The following is a 16502-nucleotide window of genomic DNA, read 5'->3' as shown; positions in this document are numbered from 1 at the left end:
TGTACTGTATATTAGGTTTCTAGGACTTACTAATCTACTAGTTGCAAGTCTGTACCCTTAAACAACATCTCCCCAATTCCCCCACCCCTAGCCCCTGGTAAACACCATTTTACTCTCTGCTTTTATGATTTTGGTTTTTTTAGATTCCACGTATGAGAGAGATCATACAGTATTTGTCTTTCTCTGTCTGACTTAGCATAATGTCCTCAGGGTCCATTAATGTTGCTGCAAATGGCAGAATTTCCTTTTTTTCTTATGGCTGCATATTATTCATTGTATAAATATACATCTTCTTTATCCATTCATTCATTGATGGACACTTAGGTTGTTTCCATACCTTGGCTATTGTGAATAATGCTGCAATAAACATTAGAGTGCATGTCTCTTTGGTTACCTGTTTTCATTTCCTTTGGAGATACATATACCCATTAATGGGATTGCTGGATTGGGTGGTAGTTCTAATTTTAATTTTTTGGGTAACCTGCATACTGTTCTCCACAGTGATTGAACCAGTTTACAGTCCCACTAACAGTGCACAAGGGTTCCCTTTTCTCCACATCCTAGCCAGCATTTGTTATCCCTTGTCTTTTTGATGATCACCATTCTTAGGGGTGTGGGGTGATACTTCATTGTGGTATTTATTACACGCGTACCTCGGAGGTAATGCAGGTATGGATCCAGGCCACCACAATAAAGCAAATATTGCGATAAAACGAGTCACACGAATTTTTTGTTTTCCCAGTGCATGTTAAAGTTATATTTACTATAGTGTACTCTATTAAGTGAAACAGCATTATGTCTAAAAAAACAGTGTACATACCTTAATTAAAAAATACTTTATTGCTAAAAAATGCTAACCATCATCTGACAATGCAGGGTTGCCACAAACCTTCAATTTGTTTTAAAAAAAATGCAGTATCTGCAAAGTGAAATAAAGTAAAATACAGTAAAATAAGGTATGCCTGTAAACCTTTTTCTTCTCCCCTGGCATTTTATTCTTCAGCTGGTCCTATATGTTATTCTCTTTCATTATCCCATGCTTGTGCACAGGATGTTCCTTCTGACTCTTAGGCCTTTTCTCTTCTCCTTACCCTTTTAGGGCAGAGTCTTACTTAACTTTAAACTTGGATCCCAATCTCCTGACTTCCCCAGACTTCAGTTTTGTTCTCTGTTGTTCTTTAGCATGTTCTTCTGTCATAGGTAGTGTCTGTACATGCTGGTTTGCATAGAACAGTCCTGCCTGACACCTTTTGTCCTGGTATAATTATTACAGCATCCCCTCTTACCCTTAGTAGTATACCAGCTTGAATGTGGATGTGATGTTTGGAGGTACTGCTTCATTTTGTGAACATGAAGTGACAGATGTAAAAATCTGAAAGCTTAGGATAGTGGAGCTGAAAGAAAGATTACTTTCTAATATTCTAATGTTCATGTTATTTGGCATGCTGTAAATCTGTATCATTTAAGTCAGTGTAGTTGGATTTTTCTCTTACTTGCAGCCAAGCATATTTCTAGTACAACAGTAAATAAATGAAACTATAGAAGTTCTTGGCTTGTCTGGCAAAGAGTAAACACTATTATCCATTTGATGTATATGTACCCATGTGTATTTTACTTAACATGATGGAATTATGTAGACTGTTTGCAACTTGCATTTTCCCACAGAGTATAGAGAATAGATTTCTGCACATACCAGCACATGTAGGTAGATCTACCTCATTGTTTTTATTTGCATTGCATCGTGTTGAGAATACAGATTTTGAAGAACTATTTCTGGCATGAATCATCAAAGGATGCTCAAACTAGTAGACAAAAGTATAATGAGACACAGGACTTGTACCTAGCCTCAGTGTATCATCCCACAAGACATTTATTAATTACAAAAGGGAAAATGATAAGTTTACAGTGTAGACACTTAGTATCTTAGCCAAGTGGCCAGAATTAACCACCAGTAATGGGATAAGTCAACACCATATGTGTCTCCAGATTCAGTGATCTAAGAAGGACACAACATCACTTCTGTGGTATTCCGGTCAAATATCCTATCAAATATTAAATTGATTTGAATTTTGGAAAAACATAAGACAAACCCATATTGAGGGACATACACAAAATAACTTTGGCTTGTACTGTTCTAAAACAGGGCATGAAAGACAAGGACAAAAGAAATGTTCCAGATTAAAGAGACATCAGTTTCCTGATTTGATAATTGTACTCTGGTTTTGTAAGAGAATGATTTTTGTTTTTATAAAATCACACCGGCATTTATAGATAAAGGGGTATCATAGTCTGCAACCTAGTCTCAAAGGTTTCAGGGGAAAAAAATAGAGAATTATAATGTAAAATGTGGTTTAATGTTATCATTTGGGGAGTATGGGTGAAGGGAATATGGGACTTCTCTTTACTATTTTTGTAATCTGAATCTTTTTCAAAATAAAAGTTAGAAAAGCCTCTGGGGAGTGAGACCACATAAGTTTGTGTTCTTACTCTGTCGCTTACTAGCTCTGTGGTTTTTCGGAATTTAACCTTTCTATGCCTCAGTTTCCTCATTTATAAAATGTAGTTTATAAAAGTACCCACCTTAGAGCATTATTGTGAGGATTAACAAAGTTAATACAAGTAAAATGTTTAGAACAGTGCCGGGCACATGATAAGCACTTAATAACATTAGCTGCTCTTAGTAGTTGTAGGAGCAGCAGCAGCAGTAGTATTCCACTGTATGTACAGTAAATTACAAGCCACTTACTAATGGACATTTAAGTTGTTTCAAGTCCTAATCTGAATTATCTGTGCACATGTTTTACCCTTACTTGTACCCTTACTAGGTTACCCAGTATCTGGTCTGTGGTAGGTACTCAAATTTTAGTTGAATGAATCAGATTATTTTAGGAGCCCCTGAAATATTTATGCAAAGTATTTTATCTGTGAAATGAATGTTTAAAGCAGTAATAAATCACAACTGATACATTGTGACTATTAAGTTTTAGAAGGGGTTGAAACAGTTTTACTTTATTAGAATATTAGTACAATCAAGATTACTGCTTTGGTGAAATCACATTCAATTCTGATATTGGGTGTTCTGTTACAGTTATGATTGTAAATATTTACTATTCTAAATTTCTTTGCAAGGTTGCATTGTTTTAAATGCTGTGTTTTATAGAATGCTAAACATCCCTTATAATTTTCTGCAGTTATATCTTGGTAGTATTGTAAAGATATTGTAGAGTACAAGCGAAGAACATGGGCTTTATCTGTCAAGACATCTTACTTCTGTCCCTGGATAATAAGCTCTATAACTGCAGTGATAGTATTTTACCATTGTGTCCCTGGTATTTAGCCCATACCAGCCATCATAGGGTGCTCAGAAAATGATTTGTCCATTGCTCAGAAATGGACAAAATTTTTTCCCTACTAATTACTCACCTCTAAAATCTTGATATCAAGCATACTATCCTTTGATCCGTACCACTTACTTGGATTCCCCTATTCCTTCTGTCCTTTAGTGCCACAGAGACCTCCAATTCATAGATGCTGTCGCTTTAGTTTTCTCTGTTACTTTCCTCATGTTCTCATTTCCATGGCCCAGTTAGTGCTAAAATCGCTTTTCAAACACCCTTGCCCCTCTAATCTCATAATGTGTCACTTCTCTGGCAAAACCCCAACCACCTGCCTACTTGCTGCTTGCACCCAAACAACAGAAGGCAGCTAGGGAAAATTCACATCTGTGTGTCTGTTCTCACTTTAATTTTAGGACTGCAAGTCTCAGATGGGCACTCAACACTAGAGACAATCCTATCCTACAACACTTCCGTAGCAAACTTGCTTTTCCAGTCTCTAAGGTGACTTTTTCACATCTGTTACTTCTCAGACCTCCAGTGCCAACCCTCACTGTCAGCTTGCTTTCTACCTTAATGGGACATTAGATACAGTCAGATGTAATTAGAAGTATCCCATCTTCTCATTATCACAAATGCTAACCTGTTACGGTATCCACACACTCTGTTGTTGTTAAAATGAAAGTGTCCCTGTGACATTCTAAGCTCTCAGCCCCTCCACTGTGTTCTAGATTCTATCCCCTCCAGCCTACTGCAGTTTGTAACCCTTTGTATTGTGTTGCTGCTGTATCCTTCACTACTAGATTATTCTTACTGGCATATAAACATGTTTTTATATGACTCAATTTAAAACCAAAACACCGCAGTTCCCTTGATCCCATGGCTCCTTATATCTACAGTCTCATTTCTCTGCTACCCTATATGTACCAAAAACTCCTTGAATGAGCTGTTAATATTGATTTATTTTACTTTCTCTTTCGTTCTCTTCTCACCCACACCAATTGGACATTCTTCTACCACTACACAGAAACTGGTCTTAGCAAGGTCCTTAATGATACCCGTCTTGCTAAATCCAATGTTCTCACTCCTCCCTCTTCAGCCTGTTGGCTTCATTAGACTCAACTGACCACTTTTTGAAATACTTTCTTCTTCCTATTTTGACAATCTGTTGGATTTCTTTCTTTCTCACTGGTTAGTCCATTTCCTGTGCTTGCTCCGGTAGATCTCCAGTTCTCTTGGGCTCTCCCTGGGTTGATTTCCTCTAGTTCTGTGGCTTTTAATACCAACTATAAGCTGATGAAGTCCAAATTGATATCTCTAATCCTGATTTCCTCCTCTGACTTTCAGACTCAAGCAGGTGCCTTCCTGAAATCTTCCCTTGGATGACCAAAGGAATTACAAACTTAATATAGTTAAAATTGTACTCCATTTCTGCCCTTAAACCTGCTCCTCCCAGACTGCCCCATCTGAGTAAATGGCATCATAATTTACCAGTTGCTCAGACTGCAAAACCCTTGATTGTACTACAGTTTACCTCATATTCAGTTCTTCAGCACATCATGTTGGCTTTACCTTTTAAATATATCCTGATTTCAACAACTTCTCATCATTTCTGGTTATCATATCAGTCCCATTCACCATCAGCTGCTGCTTGGACTGTTGGGTGGTATCCAGTATCTGGTCTCTCTGGGTTTACTTTGATTTTTGTCCTCCTCAAGTCCACAGTTTCAGTAGTGATATTTTAATGGCAGCATCTGTTGACATAACTCTTCTGCTTCAGACCTCCAATGACTTAGATTAAGTTCTTGTTACTGAGGTTTGTATTACACAGACCTGTGATAGTCTCCCAGATGAATGCTTTTCCTTAGACTCTTCTTGGCAAACTTAAGGGTCCACAGATAGGGCTTACAGGTTGGGTTTTTTTCCCCCATTTTCTTTTTTCTACACAGTGTTGGGCTACTTAATTTTTTAAAACTTGGTAACATTAAAAAATCTGATGATTTTACATTAAATTAGGTTTTTCTGAAAACCTAGGAGACCGTACCAAACTAGTGCTGTATTCATTCATGGCCCCAAGAGGGTAAGCAGCGGCCTACTTCCTTTAGATGACATGTATGTTCTCTCATTTGCCACAGTCTCCACCACTCCTCAGTATAACTTGTAAACAGCCTGATGTTCTTAGTAAGGTTAACGGCCAAATGGCCCCTGCCCTGAAGTAGCTCATCAATCCTTCAACAAATAGGTTTGAACAGTACTCTGTGCCAAGCACTATTCTAAGCCCTAGAGATAAAGCATGAATACAACAAAGCCCTGAGCTCAGAGATTATGCATTCCTTGGGACAAATAGTCAATGTGTAAGTAAACAAATTACATATATAATGTCAGGTGGTGACAAGTTCTGTGAAGAAAAGTAAAGTAGGGGAAGGGGATATAAAGTTGTGGAGGGTGCTATTTTAGAGAGAATGCACAGGGTAAACCCTCGTATGAGAAATTGACATTGAAACAGAGGCTGAAATATAGTAAGGGATGGAGCTTTGTAAATCTTTTCAAGAAAATCAGTTTGGGGAGGGGGGTTCAGCGGGTACAGAGGTCCTGAGAAGAGTATGTGTTTGATATGCTTGAAGGACAACAAGAAGACCTGTGTGATTGCAGTGCAGTGAACATGGAGATGAGTGGTAGGTAGGAAATGGGGTTGGAGAGGGAGACCAGGGCCACATGATGGAGTGCCTTAGAGGCCATGGGGGAATTTGGAATTTTACTGTGAGGAGGGAAATTCCTGAAAGGTTTTGAGTAGAAAGTGACATGAAATGGCTTATCTTAAAACAATCTCTTTGGCTTTTGGTGGTGAATAAATTATATAGCAGACAGTTGTGGAATGTGGGGGACCTGTCTGGAGACAGTTATAGAAGTGAGAGATGGTGGATCCTTGAACTGGAGAAAGCTGTGAAAGGAGTCAGACTTGGTGATTAGAATTTGAAAATAGATCCTACAGTGTTTTCTGATGGATCTGATATGGGTTTGGGGAAAACAAGATGACTTGAAATGCAGGTTTTCAGCCTGAGTAAAGGGATGGGGGTGCCTTTTAGCAATGTGGTAAACACTAGGAGAGTTCCTATTTAGACATGTATAATTTGAGAATCCTGTTTGATGTCCAAGTAGAGATAGAGTATAAACTTCATCTGGAGGATAAGTTTATAGCTCTGTAGTACAACCTGAGACTTTTGAAAGACCCAATCCTGTGAGGCATACAATTCTCCTGAGTTCTTTGAGACTAGAGACATTGTTTGTACTTCTGTTTGTCAGATATAGTACCTGACGTGAATTGCATGCTTACTGATGTTTTTAAGAGTCCAGAAATTTCACTATAGTTCTGGCCACTGCTATGAATATCTGTTATTTCATTATGTTAGGCTTTTATATACATTTTTATAAGAATCGTAATGTGGCAGAAACACTCCTTTAATAGAGCTTCTAACTGCTTAGCTGAAATCAGCCAGATATTATTAAACTCTTCATAGTGAATCCATTAAACCACTTAATTTGCTAATATCTCATCAGTGTTTTAAACGATTTTGAGAGTGGGAATCCATGTATGATAAATCATTTTTTTTCTTTACAATGGGCAGAAGCGGGAATGTGGTTTTGCTGTCACTGAGTAATTCTCTTTGAGAAGACTTAACCTTTTAGCCTAACAGTGTGTAAAATGACATAATAAGTTTTGAAGAGTCTTGTTTAAATTTTGCAAATAGTAATTATTACATATTTACTGTTTACCTGTGAATGTGAGAATTCTTTGTAAGTGGGAATTATTTGTGATATTATCATAAGCATTATTTTGCAAATGAACATATTAAATGCAAGTATGCTTAAATAGCCTAAGGACAGCAATTGAAATTAAGGGGACAGAGACAACATTAGAATGTGGTGTTTTAATGGTATGCCTGTAAAGAAAGCTTGGATGTATGATAGCAATATTTCGGGTGACATTCCATTACTGTTTTCTTATTAGCAAATAGTGATTTTCTAAGAGAAATATAATGAAAGGTTTTGCTACTATTCAAGGGCCTAATTATTGCTTTTCTGTATAGGAAGATTTTCAGTCAATGACTTATGGATTTAAAATGGCCAACAGTGTGACAGATCTTCGAGTTACAGGTAAAACCATTTATAAATATAATTCACAAATTTTACATTTGGATTTGTTTCCTTTTAAAATCATTGTCTCTCTTTCTAGGCATGCTAAAAGATGTGGAGGATGACATGCAAAGAAGAGTAAAGGTATGTATTTTTTTCTCTTTTCTTTGGTATAGGATATTTATATTCTTCTAAATGTCAGGTTAACTTTGGCTAATTACAAATAGCTAGTGTAGGTAGGACCACCAACTTTCTTTATATATGCCGTACCTTTTTTTGGTAATGAATTAGAACACTGCTAGAGGGGTTTCTGGTGAATTAGTGTTACTTTCAAGTGTTGAAAATTTAACCCTTTCAAATTTTTTCAATTTTTTGCCAGTGTTTTAAAATTTTAGTATGCTATTTTAAGAATAGCATAAGATTCTAGAATTTTAAATTCCTCAAAGGTAAGGACTACATTCTTCACCTTTGTATCATTAATAGTTAAGGCAGTGTCTAGAACATAGCAGAAGAGCTCAGTAAATGGAAGTTCCTCAAATCTGATAAAAGCCTTCTTTGAATGACATCCTTTGGCCAGATGATCCTGATGATTTTGTTCTCATAGAAATTAAAAATGAAAAAAAGTTACATTTCTACTGTTTTTTTATACCTGTATAACACAGCATGGTTGTCAAAACAATTTTACATTATTGTCTTATTGGATATTTACAGTTATTCAGAGCATTAGGCAATAAAATGTACTTTTAGATGAAGAAAATACAGCTGAAAAGAGTTAAGTAACCTGTCTTGAGTCTTATTAAGGACATGCCATTAGTAAGTGGCAGCTCCAGGGCTAGAACCCCGATCTACCAGATCTTCCTGTGGTACTGCCTTGGAATTTTGTCAGAATAGTCAACCATATGTAACACATGTATTAACAAGATGTTTTGCATTTTAGTGTAGAACTGATCAGTATTTACCATGTGACTTTATGATGTGATTTTGTAAAGGTTACTTTTTTTTCTAACAGGGTTAGTTTGGAGAGCATCAGGAATTTCAGTTAATAGATTTTTTTTTTTAATTAATTTATTTATTTATGGCTGTGTTGGGTCTTCATTTCTGTGCGAGGGCTTTCTCTAGTTGTGGCAAGCGGGGACCACTCTTCATCGCGGTGCACGGGCCTCTCACTATCGCGGGCTCTCTTGTTGCGGAGCACAGGCTCCAGACGCACAGGCTCAGTAATTGTGGCTCACGGGCCCAGTTGCTCCACGGCATGTGGGATCTTCCCAGACCAGGGCTCGAACCCGTGTCCCCTGCATTGGCAGGCAGATTCTCAATCACTGCGCCACCAGGGAAGCCCCAATAGATTTTTTAAAAGCAGGAAGTACTATATACCATGTGCTTCTGCTTATGTTTTTCATTGTTTTGCTTTTGCTGTTTTTAATACTGTATTCTTTTGTGTGATCTTTATAATTTATATCAAGATGAACTTTCTGTACATAGTATTAATAGGAAAATAAATAATTGATACAGCTTTTTTCTTCCAAATATTTTTCTTCAAATAGATTCTTGCATATACTCAATAAATTAATTTATTGCTTTACCTTGTATAATTGTAATCTAATGCTTTTACAGGTTTGTGTGTGTTTTAATATACCTTTTTTAAAATTTTAGAGTACTCGAAGTCGACAGGGAGAAGAAAGAGATCCAGAAGTTGAACTAGAAGTAATTGAACTTATTTTCTGGTAGATAATATCAGAGAAGTTAATGTTGTAGTTTTATGAAGTACGTTATAACTTATGGAAACCCTTTTTAAGGTATTTCTTTATAAATTGGACGTTGCAAGGGAGTTTATTTCCCTTGTATTTATTTTGATAGAATTTTAATACAGCTCTTTCAAATACATGATTTCAAAGCTCTTCAATATTCCTACGAGGTAGGAAGAAAAAAATGATTTTTTTTTTTTTTTTTACAGATGATCCACCAAAAGTTGGCAGAATTCAAGAACTTACACAGTATCAAAAGTTGTCAAACCTTTGTTAAGATCCTAAATTTTCTGACTCTGCTTAAAGCACCTTTTTATCAGTCCTTTTAAAAATGCTAATTAAATCAGTTTTGAAATAATAGTGTAACTCCTGACTTAGGGAAAAATCAGTCCTCTTGATACATAAGCTTTATTATGTATTTCTATTTCAGTAAAATAGGCTTTGTTTTATTATGTTTCCTGAAGCTCATTTTTCAGACATTTAAAAGACTATAAGTGAAGGTGTTTGTAATGTATTCAATAGTAAGTTATTAACACTGAGATTTAGGACTTAAAATACTATATTTTAAAATGAAATTTCTTTGACAGACTTTGCATCTTTTAACTTTTAGTCCTTTCTTGTTTTTTTAGCACCAACAGTGTTTAGCAGTATTCAGCAGAGTGAAATTTACTCGAGTGTTATTGACAGTGCTTATAGCCTTCACTAAGAAAGAGGTAAGGGTATTTACTATAAATTTTAGTGTTTCTGTTTTCGATGGAATGCTTTATTTTGGTAGTTCTGAGACTTTTTATTGAAATGTATACGCACACATATACAGCACTCAGCATTTGGTGTGTTTACATCAGAGTATCCCTGATTTTCTCCAAAAGTCACATGAATTTTACATTCTGTTCCATAACATGTCCATGTCTGTTGTTGATATAAAAATAACGTATTATGTATTAGTGGATAAAATAATAGAAGCTGAAATTGCTTCTGGGTAGTTATTGTGAATTGGAGAAATTAAAAATGAGAATTTTAAGTAGGCCTCTTTCATTCAGTTAAATAATTAACTTAGATTTGTGTGGAATAGATGGTGAATATTTTTGTGTGTATATTGCATTAACTCGAAGTAAATTACAGACTAATTTGTGAATAGTTAATAAGTGGTAAGCAGAGATCCAACCTTTACTAACTTCTGTAATTCTGTTCTTTTTTTTAAATTTCACCTTGATGAGTGACTTAGTAGGAATGTTGCAGTTTCCCATTTTCTAGTTGATTGCATCTCTCTTTTTTTTTTTTAAACATGAGATTAGTAGAATAAACCAGAAATGTTTCCTATTGTTCTTTAATGGCTCCTATAATGTATAGATATGGGTAAAAAAATTATTTCTATCCTAACAGGATCTGGGCATCCTATATTAAGTGAATAGTTTGTGAAAACCAATGTCATTACAGCAAGCATTTAATTTCATTATTGTTTATAGGATTTTCCTATTTAATGTATATCTTTCAGTGAAAGAATATGTAAGAATGTTTTTGGTGATTTATTTGCTAGACCAGTGCTGTTGCAGAAGCTCAAAAATTGATGGTTCAAGCAGCAGATCTTCTTTCTGCCATTCATAATTCATTGCATCATGGCATCCAGGCCCAGAATGATACTACAAAAGGAGGTAATTGTCTGTTTTGCTCCTACTCTTTTTTTGTTCTTTCCCATCCAGCGTATATAGTGTTTGGTTTGTTCTAAAATATCCGTTAAGTCAGTCTATGTAGACTTTGGTATGTTTTGCTCCATAGACTTATATAGAGTGTTTATGGTACCTTCTTTTTAAATTTTTTCTAGACCAGTTGGCCATCTCCTGTATCTTACTGTTTGGGTTCTGAATCTTTACTCTGTCTCGTAATCACTCAGTGATGTCAGCAGTAAATCATTCTTTTTTAATCACCTCTTCCCTTTACTCCTTTGAGAGATCATCAGCTCCGTTACACAGTCTTCCCTGACTCCACCAGGCAGGCCTAGGTATTCCCTCTGTGGCCTCATTGCATTCATACATGCCTTTGTTACATTTTTTTAGTATATCATATTATAGTTTACCTTTTGTCTTTCCATGAGATTTTTAGTACTGTTAGGCCAGAGTCTAACTTTGCGTGGTCTCTACAGTGCTTGGCACGTTGTTGACAGGCAGTAGATTTTATTTATGAATTAAGCCTTAAAAATAAAAGGCATAGTGTACCTTTATTGTAAAAGCCCTGACTGAGTTAACATTTTAGTAATGTGTAGCAATTTTGGTTATCCTTAAAACCATTAAAATGAGATGATATTTGTATTTTAAAATTAGTTTTTCACAGTTGTTAGTCCTCTGACCAGGAAGTCCAGTTTTATTGATTCACACTCCTTTCCTTTTTCATCCTTTCCCCTCCTTTTAGGGACAGAAGTTGTGGTATTCCCCTTCCCATGAATTTTTTTTCTTACTCAAAGGTTAGGTAGTGGAGCAGTCCAAAAGGTAATTTGGTTTAGGAAATCAGTATTATCTTTATGGATAATAATTATACTGAACTTATAAATTCATTATTAATTCATTACCATTTTCTTTTTCTCCAGGAGAGAGAAAGATAAGTGACTATTAGATGATTGACTAGGTGACATTCTGTAACCATGGGACCTTAAAAAGAAAAAGGTTTTTATGCATAGCAAGCTATCTAGTACATGTTTACAGAGAGGTAAACATACCTACAACTCGTCAATACTTTGAAATCTAGTGCAAGAATACTTTATGGAAACCACTGTAAAATACATTACTTCCAAGTAATTTGTTTGGTTGGTTATGTATCAATAGGGTATTATGATGCAAAACACGAGTCTTTCAGATGACTCTATTCTGATGCTCCTTTTGCCATATCCTGACTACTGTGGGCTGTTCTTGTATATAACTGAGGATAATAATTGCCATGGGAACATTAGTTGCCCATGTGGTTTGTGGCTTCCCTGTAGTTCAGATCAGTCAGCACTTAAAAATAAACAAACAAACAAACAAACCTGTGTGTATATTCTCAACTGTTTCTCTGATTTTATGGGTTGTTCATGAGTAAGCTTTAGGAAGATGGTTTGCATAAAGTTGGTTTGAATAAACTAAGCAAGTGAAGTTTTAAATTTAGGGAGTACTCACTCTGTGCTTAGTTAAACACTGTTTAACTCACTTAATTTAACTTTGTAATTATCCAACTGAAGCATGAAGCTAAACAGTTCTATAATAAAAAAAAAAGTGAATGCCTTCCCAGCAATGTTTATTCTAAGAAAATGGTGATTAAAGCAATAGTGTAGATTAGTTTTGGTCTCAGGTTATTCATTTTGCCTTCTTAATATTAGTACAACTGCAGCTAGTGACAAAATGACTGTGTAAAGCTTGAAATTGCTGAGCATTAATTTTAGCTTCTCATTGAAAAGCTACTTAATCAGTGGGAACTTGGAAACAGTGGTATAAAGGGAGAAAGTAGGAAGAATCAAACTTGATTCAAGGATTACTTGCTGGTCGGTTTACTCGGTGGATGTGATGTGTTGAAGATGAAGGAGGCAGAAATGGTTTGGGAACAGGAGATGCTTAAGGAAGGCAGCTCAGGTATGACGAATGGGATTTTTTGACGCGGTGACATGGAACAGTCCACCGGCAAAGTAAATATTTTGCTCTGGAAAATGGATGGAAGAGCAGGTTTTGGAGTTATTTTCATGTTAAGTGCTAATTGAAATTGAAGGAGTGGATATGGTTGCTCAGGGCTTGCTGAGTTCAGGACCTTGAGTTAGAACTTTGTTGAAAAAACAAGAAGAGGATCCAGTGAAGCACATGTTGCTCCTCATGTTTGCTTATGCTGTTGTATTGCTTGTGAATTCTGTGCTTCTTTTTATATGTCTGTGGAATGCTTCAAAATAATGTTCAGATCATTTCCTCCAATGAGATTTTCCATGTTCTACTTGTCAAAATTTATTTCTCTTTCCCATATTCTTTTATAGTTGTCTGTAGATTAGGCTTGGTTTACTCTTTAGAATGCAAGTATCTTTAACAGTTGCTAATGGAAATGAAAAATTTAATTAAACTTATGTTGCCTGAAATTGGTAGGTACTTTTGAAGTGTATCTCCAAATTTGACATTCAGTTTCAAGAGGCCTTGGAGAATTCCCTGGCAGTCCAATGGTTAGGACTCTGTGCTTTCACTGCTTCAAGGCACGGGTTCAGTCCCTGGTTGGGGAGCTAAGATCCCACAAGCTGTGCAGCACAGACAAAACAACAAAAACAGAAAGAGCCTTGTCATCCTTTTGAAAAAAATTAAAAGGCGTCTGATTCAAGTGGTAGATTAAAGACATGCATTTACCTTCTGAAACCTTAATGAAACAGTGGTAAGTGTTTGGATTTTTTAAAAAAATAGGTATAATCAATAACGAGGAAAAGGAAAAGAAGACAATAGTAACAGAATTTTAAAAGCTGGAAAACAGAAGGACATTGAGCTGTCTGTCCACAAGTAACTGAGTTCTTAGCCACTGATAGGGAAAGTCAAGATACAGTCCAGTTTATACTGCAGATCCTCTGAAGGGCCTCATTTTTAGTATACCAGGTACCTCTAAAAATGAGGATGAGAATTATGGTGATGAGAACTGGTTAAAAACTGTTTAGAAACAGAGATTTCCTCCCCATTTTCTCCATGGTAACATTCCTGAGCCTCAGAATACTAAAAGTTTATTCTCTGGAATAGGGGAGCAGAGAGATTCTGAACTGAGAAGATACCAGACACTGTTGAATGGTACACATTATGGGGAGCTAAGTGGTAATTTAAGTACTTATTGTAACACCTGTTCTCCCCTTTCCTGCACACCACATCAAGCTCTAGCTGTTTTTTCCCCCCTACTCAGCTTCCAAAACAGTGCAGCCTGGCTATTGCACTTCACCTAAGAATTTGGAAGACTCTTAGGGAAATCTGGCAAACCCAAGAGATGGAGAAAAACATCAGCAAAATCTAAATTTATTGGTATTAGCAGTTCTCCTGATAAAATGGTTTGGTAGAAAAGCCTAACCTAATTCATAGAGCTCTTAATGAGATTTTTGGTCCTTTAGTTTCAAGCCCGAGTATATAGTCATGGGTGAAATGTCTAGCCTATAAAAAAGACCAAAACAGGCAAGCAAACAAAAACCTTTAAAAAAATGAAAAAAAAAATCAATGCGTATGTAAAACAAAAATAGGATGTTATTTAAAAAAAGGGAAAAAAGAATATATTTGAGGTTCACAATGTAAGAGCAGAAATCATTTAAAAAAATAGAAAATATAGAACATAAAGTTGAGGAAATCTTAGAGAAAGTAGAATAAAAATGAACACGTTAAAAATAAGGAGGAAAAAAGTAAAAATACAATAGGATCAGTCCAGAAGGTCCATTGTCTAATAAAGATAAATAATAAACAAGATAAATGAAGGATAAATTAATAAAAGTTTTTCCAGAAATAGAGATAAGAAAATAGAAGCAAAAAAAAAAAATCATTTGATCATTTAAGAAGATTTCCTGGAAGGAAATGAAGCAAATACCCAGGTTAAGAGGGCCAGTAAAGAGTTACCCAGCACAATTAGGATGAAAGTAGACTTCTATCGAGGCATATCATCATGAAATTTCAGAATAGTGGGGAAAAGTAGAAGATCCTAAGAGATTTGAAAGAGAAAAGCAAGTTGCACACACAGAATCAAGACGGAATGTAATCAAACTTTTCAACAACAGGAATGGAAGCTAGAAATTAGTGGAGCAAAGAACAAAGTTGAAGTAGTCACACTTCTTCATTTTAAAACTTACTACAGTGCTACATTAATCAAGAGAGTTTGGAACTAGCATAAAGGTAGACATAGATTAGTGGACTAAAATTGAAAATCCAAAAATGATCCCTCATGTTTGTGGTCAGATGATATTTCACATGAGTGCCAAGACAATTCAATGGGAAAAGAAAAGTATTTTCAACAAATGACACTGGGACAATTGGATAACCACATGCAAAAGAATAAAGTTTGTTACCCTCCCCCACCCCTCTTCACATCATAAACAAAAATGAACTCAAAATGGATCAGTGACATAAATGTAAGAACTAAAAATATGAAACTCTAAAACCTAGACATAAACCTTAAGAATCAATAAAAAGAAAAATTAAGTCAATGAAAAAATAGGCAAGGGATCTATATAAATTAGACATTTCTCTGAATAAGATTTACAGATGGCCAATAAGCATGTGAAAAAATAGACGTGCCATGGGAAATGCAAATCAAAATGAAAAGATACCACTTCCCAACCACTAGATGGCTGTAATCAAAAAGACAGATAGTAACAAGTGTTGGTGAGGTTATGGAGAAACTGGAACCTTCATACACTGCTGGTGGAAGTATAAAATAATGCAACTACTTTGGAAAACAATCTTGCAGTGTCTCAAAAGGTATAATGTAGATTTATCACATGACGCAGCCATTCTAATATTAGTATATATACACCCAAGAGAAATGGAAACATGTCTACACAAAATGTTGTACAGTAATGCTCAACAGCTCTATTATTCATGATAGCCAAAAGGTTGTTGGAAACAACCCAGATGTCTGTCAGCAGATGAGCGGATAAATGTTGTGCATCCATGCAATGGAGTAGCATTTGGCAATTAAATGAAGTACTAATATCTGCTACAACATGGATGGACCTTGAAAACATGCTAAGTAGAAAAAGCCAGTCACAAAAGATCATATATGATTTTCATTTATATAAAACATCCAGAGTAGGCAAATCCAGGGAGACATAAAGTAGATCAGTGGTTGCCTAGGACTGGAGGAGGGTGGGAAGAAGGAGGACTGCTAACGTATATGGAGTTTTTTCTTGGGGTGATGAAAATGTTCTGTTTTTCATGGTGGTGGTGGTTTTACAACTCTGAATATACTAAAAAACTATTATGTTGTACACTTTTAATAGATGAATTATATGGTGTGTTAATTGTATCTCAGTAGAGTTGTGATTAAAAGAAAAGCAGTGGACCAGTGTTTTCAGAATTTGGGGGGAAATGGTTTCTAATCTTGAATCCTTTTCCAAAACTATCATTTAATTGTGAAGAAAGATAATTTCAGGTATTGAAAATCTTGCAAAATTAATCTTCCCAAAAGTTTTTCAAGGCTACTGGAATGTGCTCCATTAAAACAAGGGAGTAAATCAAGGTAAAGGAAAGCATGGAGTTTAAGGAATATAAGAATCCAGCATAAGAGAATAACGAAGGAAATCGTAGGGTGATAGTGCAGCAAGATCATAAGATAC

At 35.7% G+C, this 16502-nt stretch overlaps 1 protein-coding gene across 5 annotated transcripts in view; it reads left to right on the top strand.

The window, feature by feature from the left end:
* NAA35 (N-alpha-acetyltransferase 35, NatC auxiliary subunit) overlaps window positions 1-16502 on the top strand; it is a 95105-nt gene that overhangs the window by 31044 nt on the left and 47559 nt on the right. For all 5 annotated transcript variants that reach the window (XM_059924503.1, XM_059924502.1, XM_059924504.1 and 2 more), the window contains exons 7-11: window positions 7424-7490; window positions 7570-7613; window positions 9123-9173; window positions 9844-9927; window positions 10752-10866. In XM_059924503.1, coding sequence (XP_059780486.1) covers window positions 7424-7490; window positions 7570-7613; window positions 9123-9173; window positions 9844-9927; window positions 10752-10866 — 361 coding nt within the window. The remainder of the gene's footprint in view (window positions 1-7423; window positions 7491-7569; window positions 7614-9122; window positions 9174-9843; window positions 9928-10751; window positions 10867-16502) is intronic.

The sequence above is a fragment of the Balaenoptera ricei genome, chromosome 6 (genome assembly GCF_028023285.1).
Source record: "Balaenoptera ricei isolate mBalRic1 chromosome 6, mBalRic1.hap2, whole genome shotgun sequence".
NCBI classification, from domain to species: Eukaryota; Metazoa; Chordata; class Mammalia; order Artiodactyla; family Balaenopteridae; genus Balaenoptera; species Balaenoptera ricei.
This window is presented reverse-complemented; position numbering and strand designations above follow the sequence as displayed.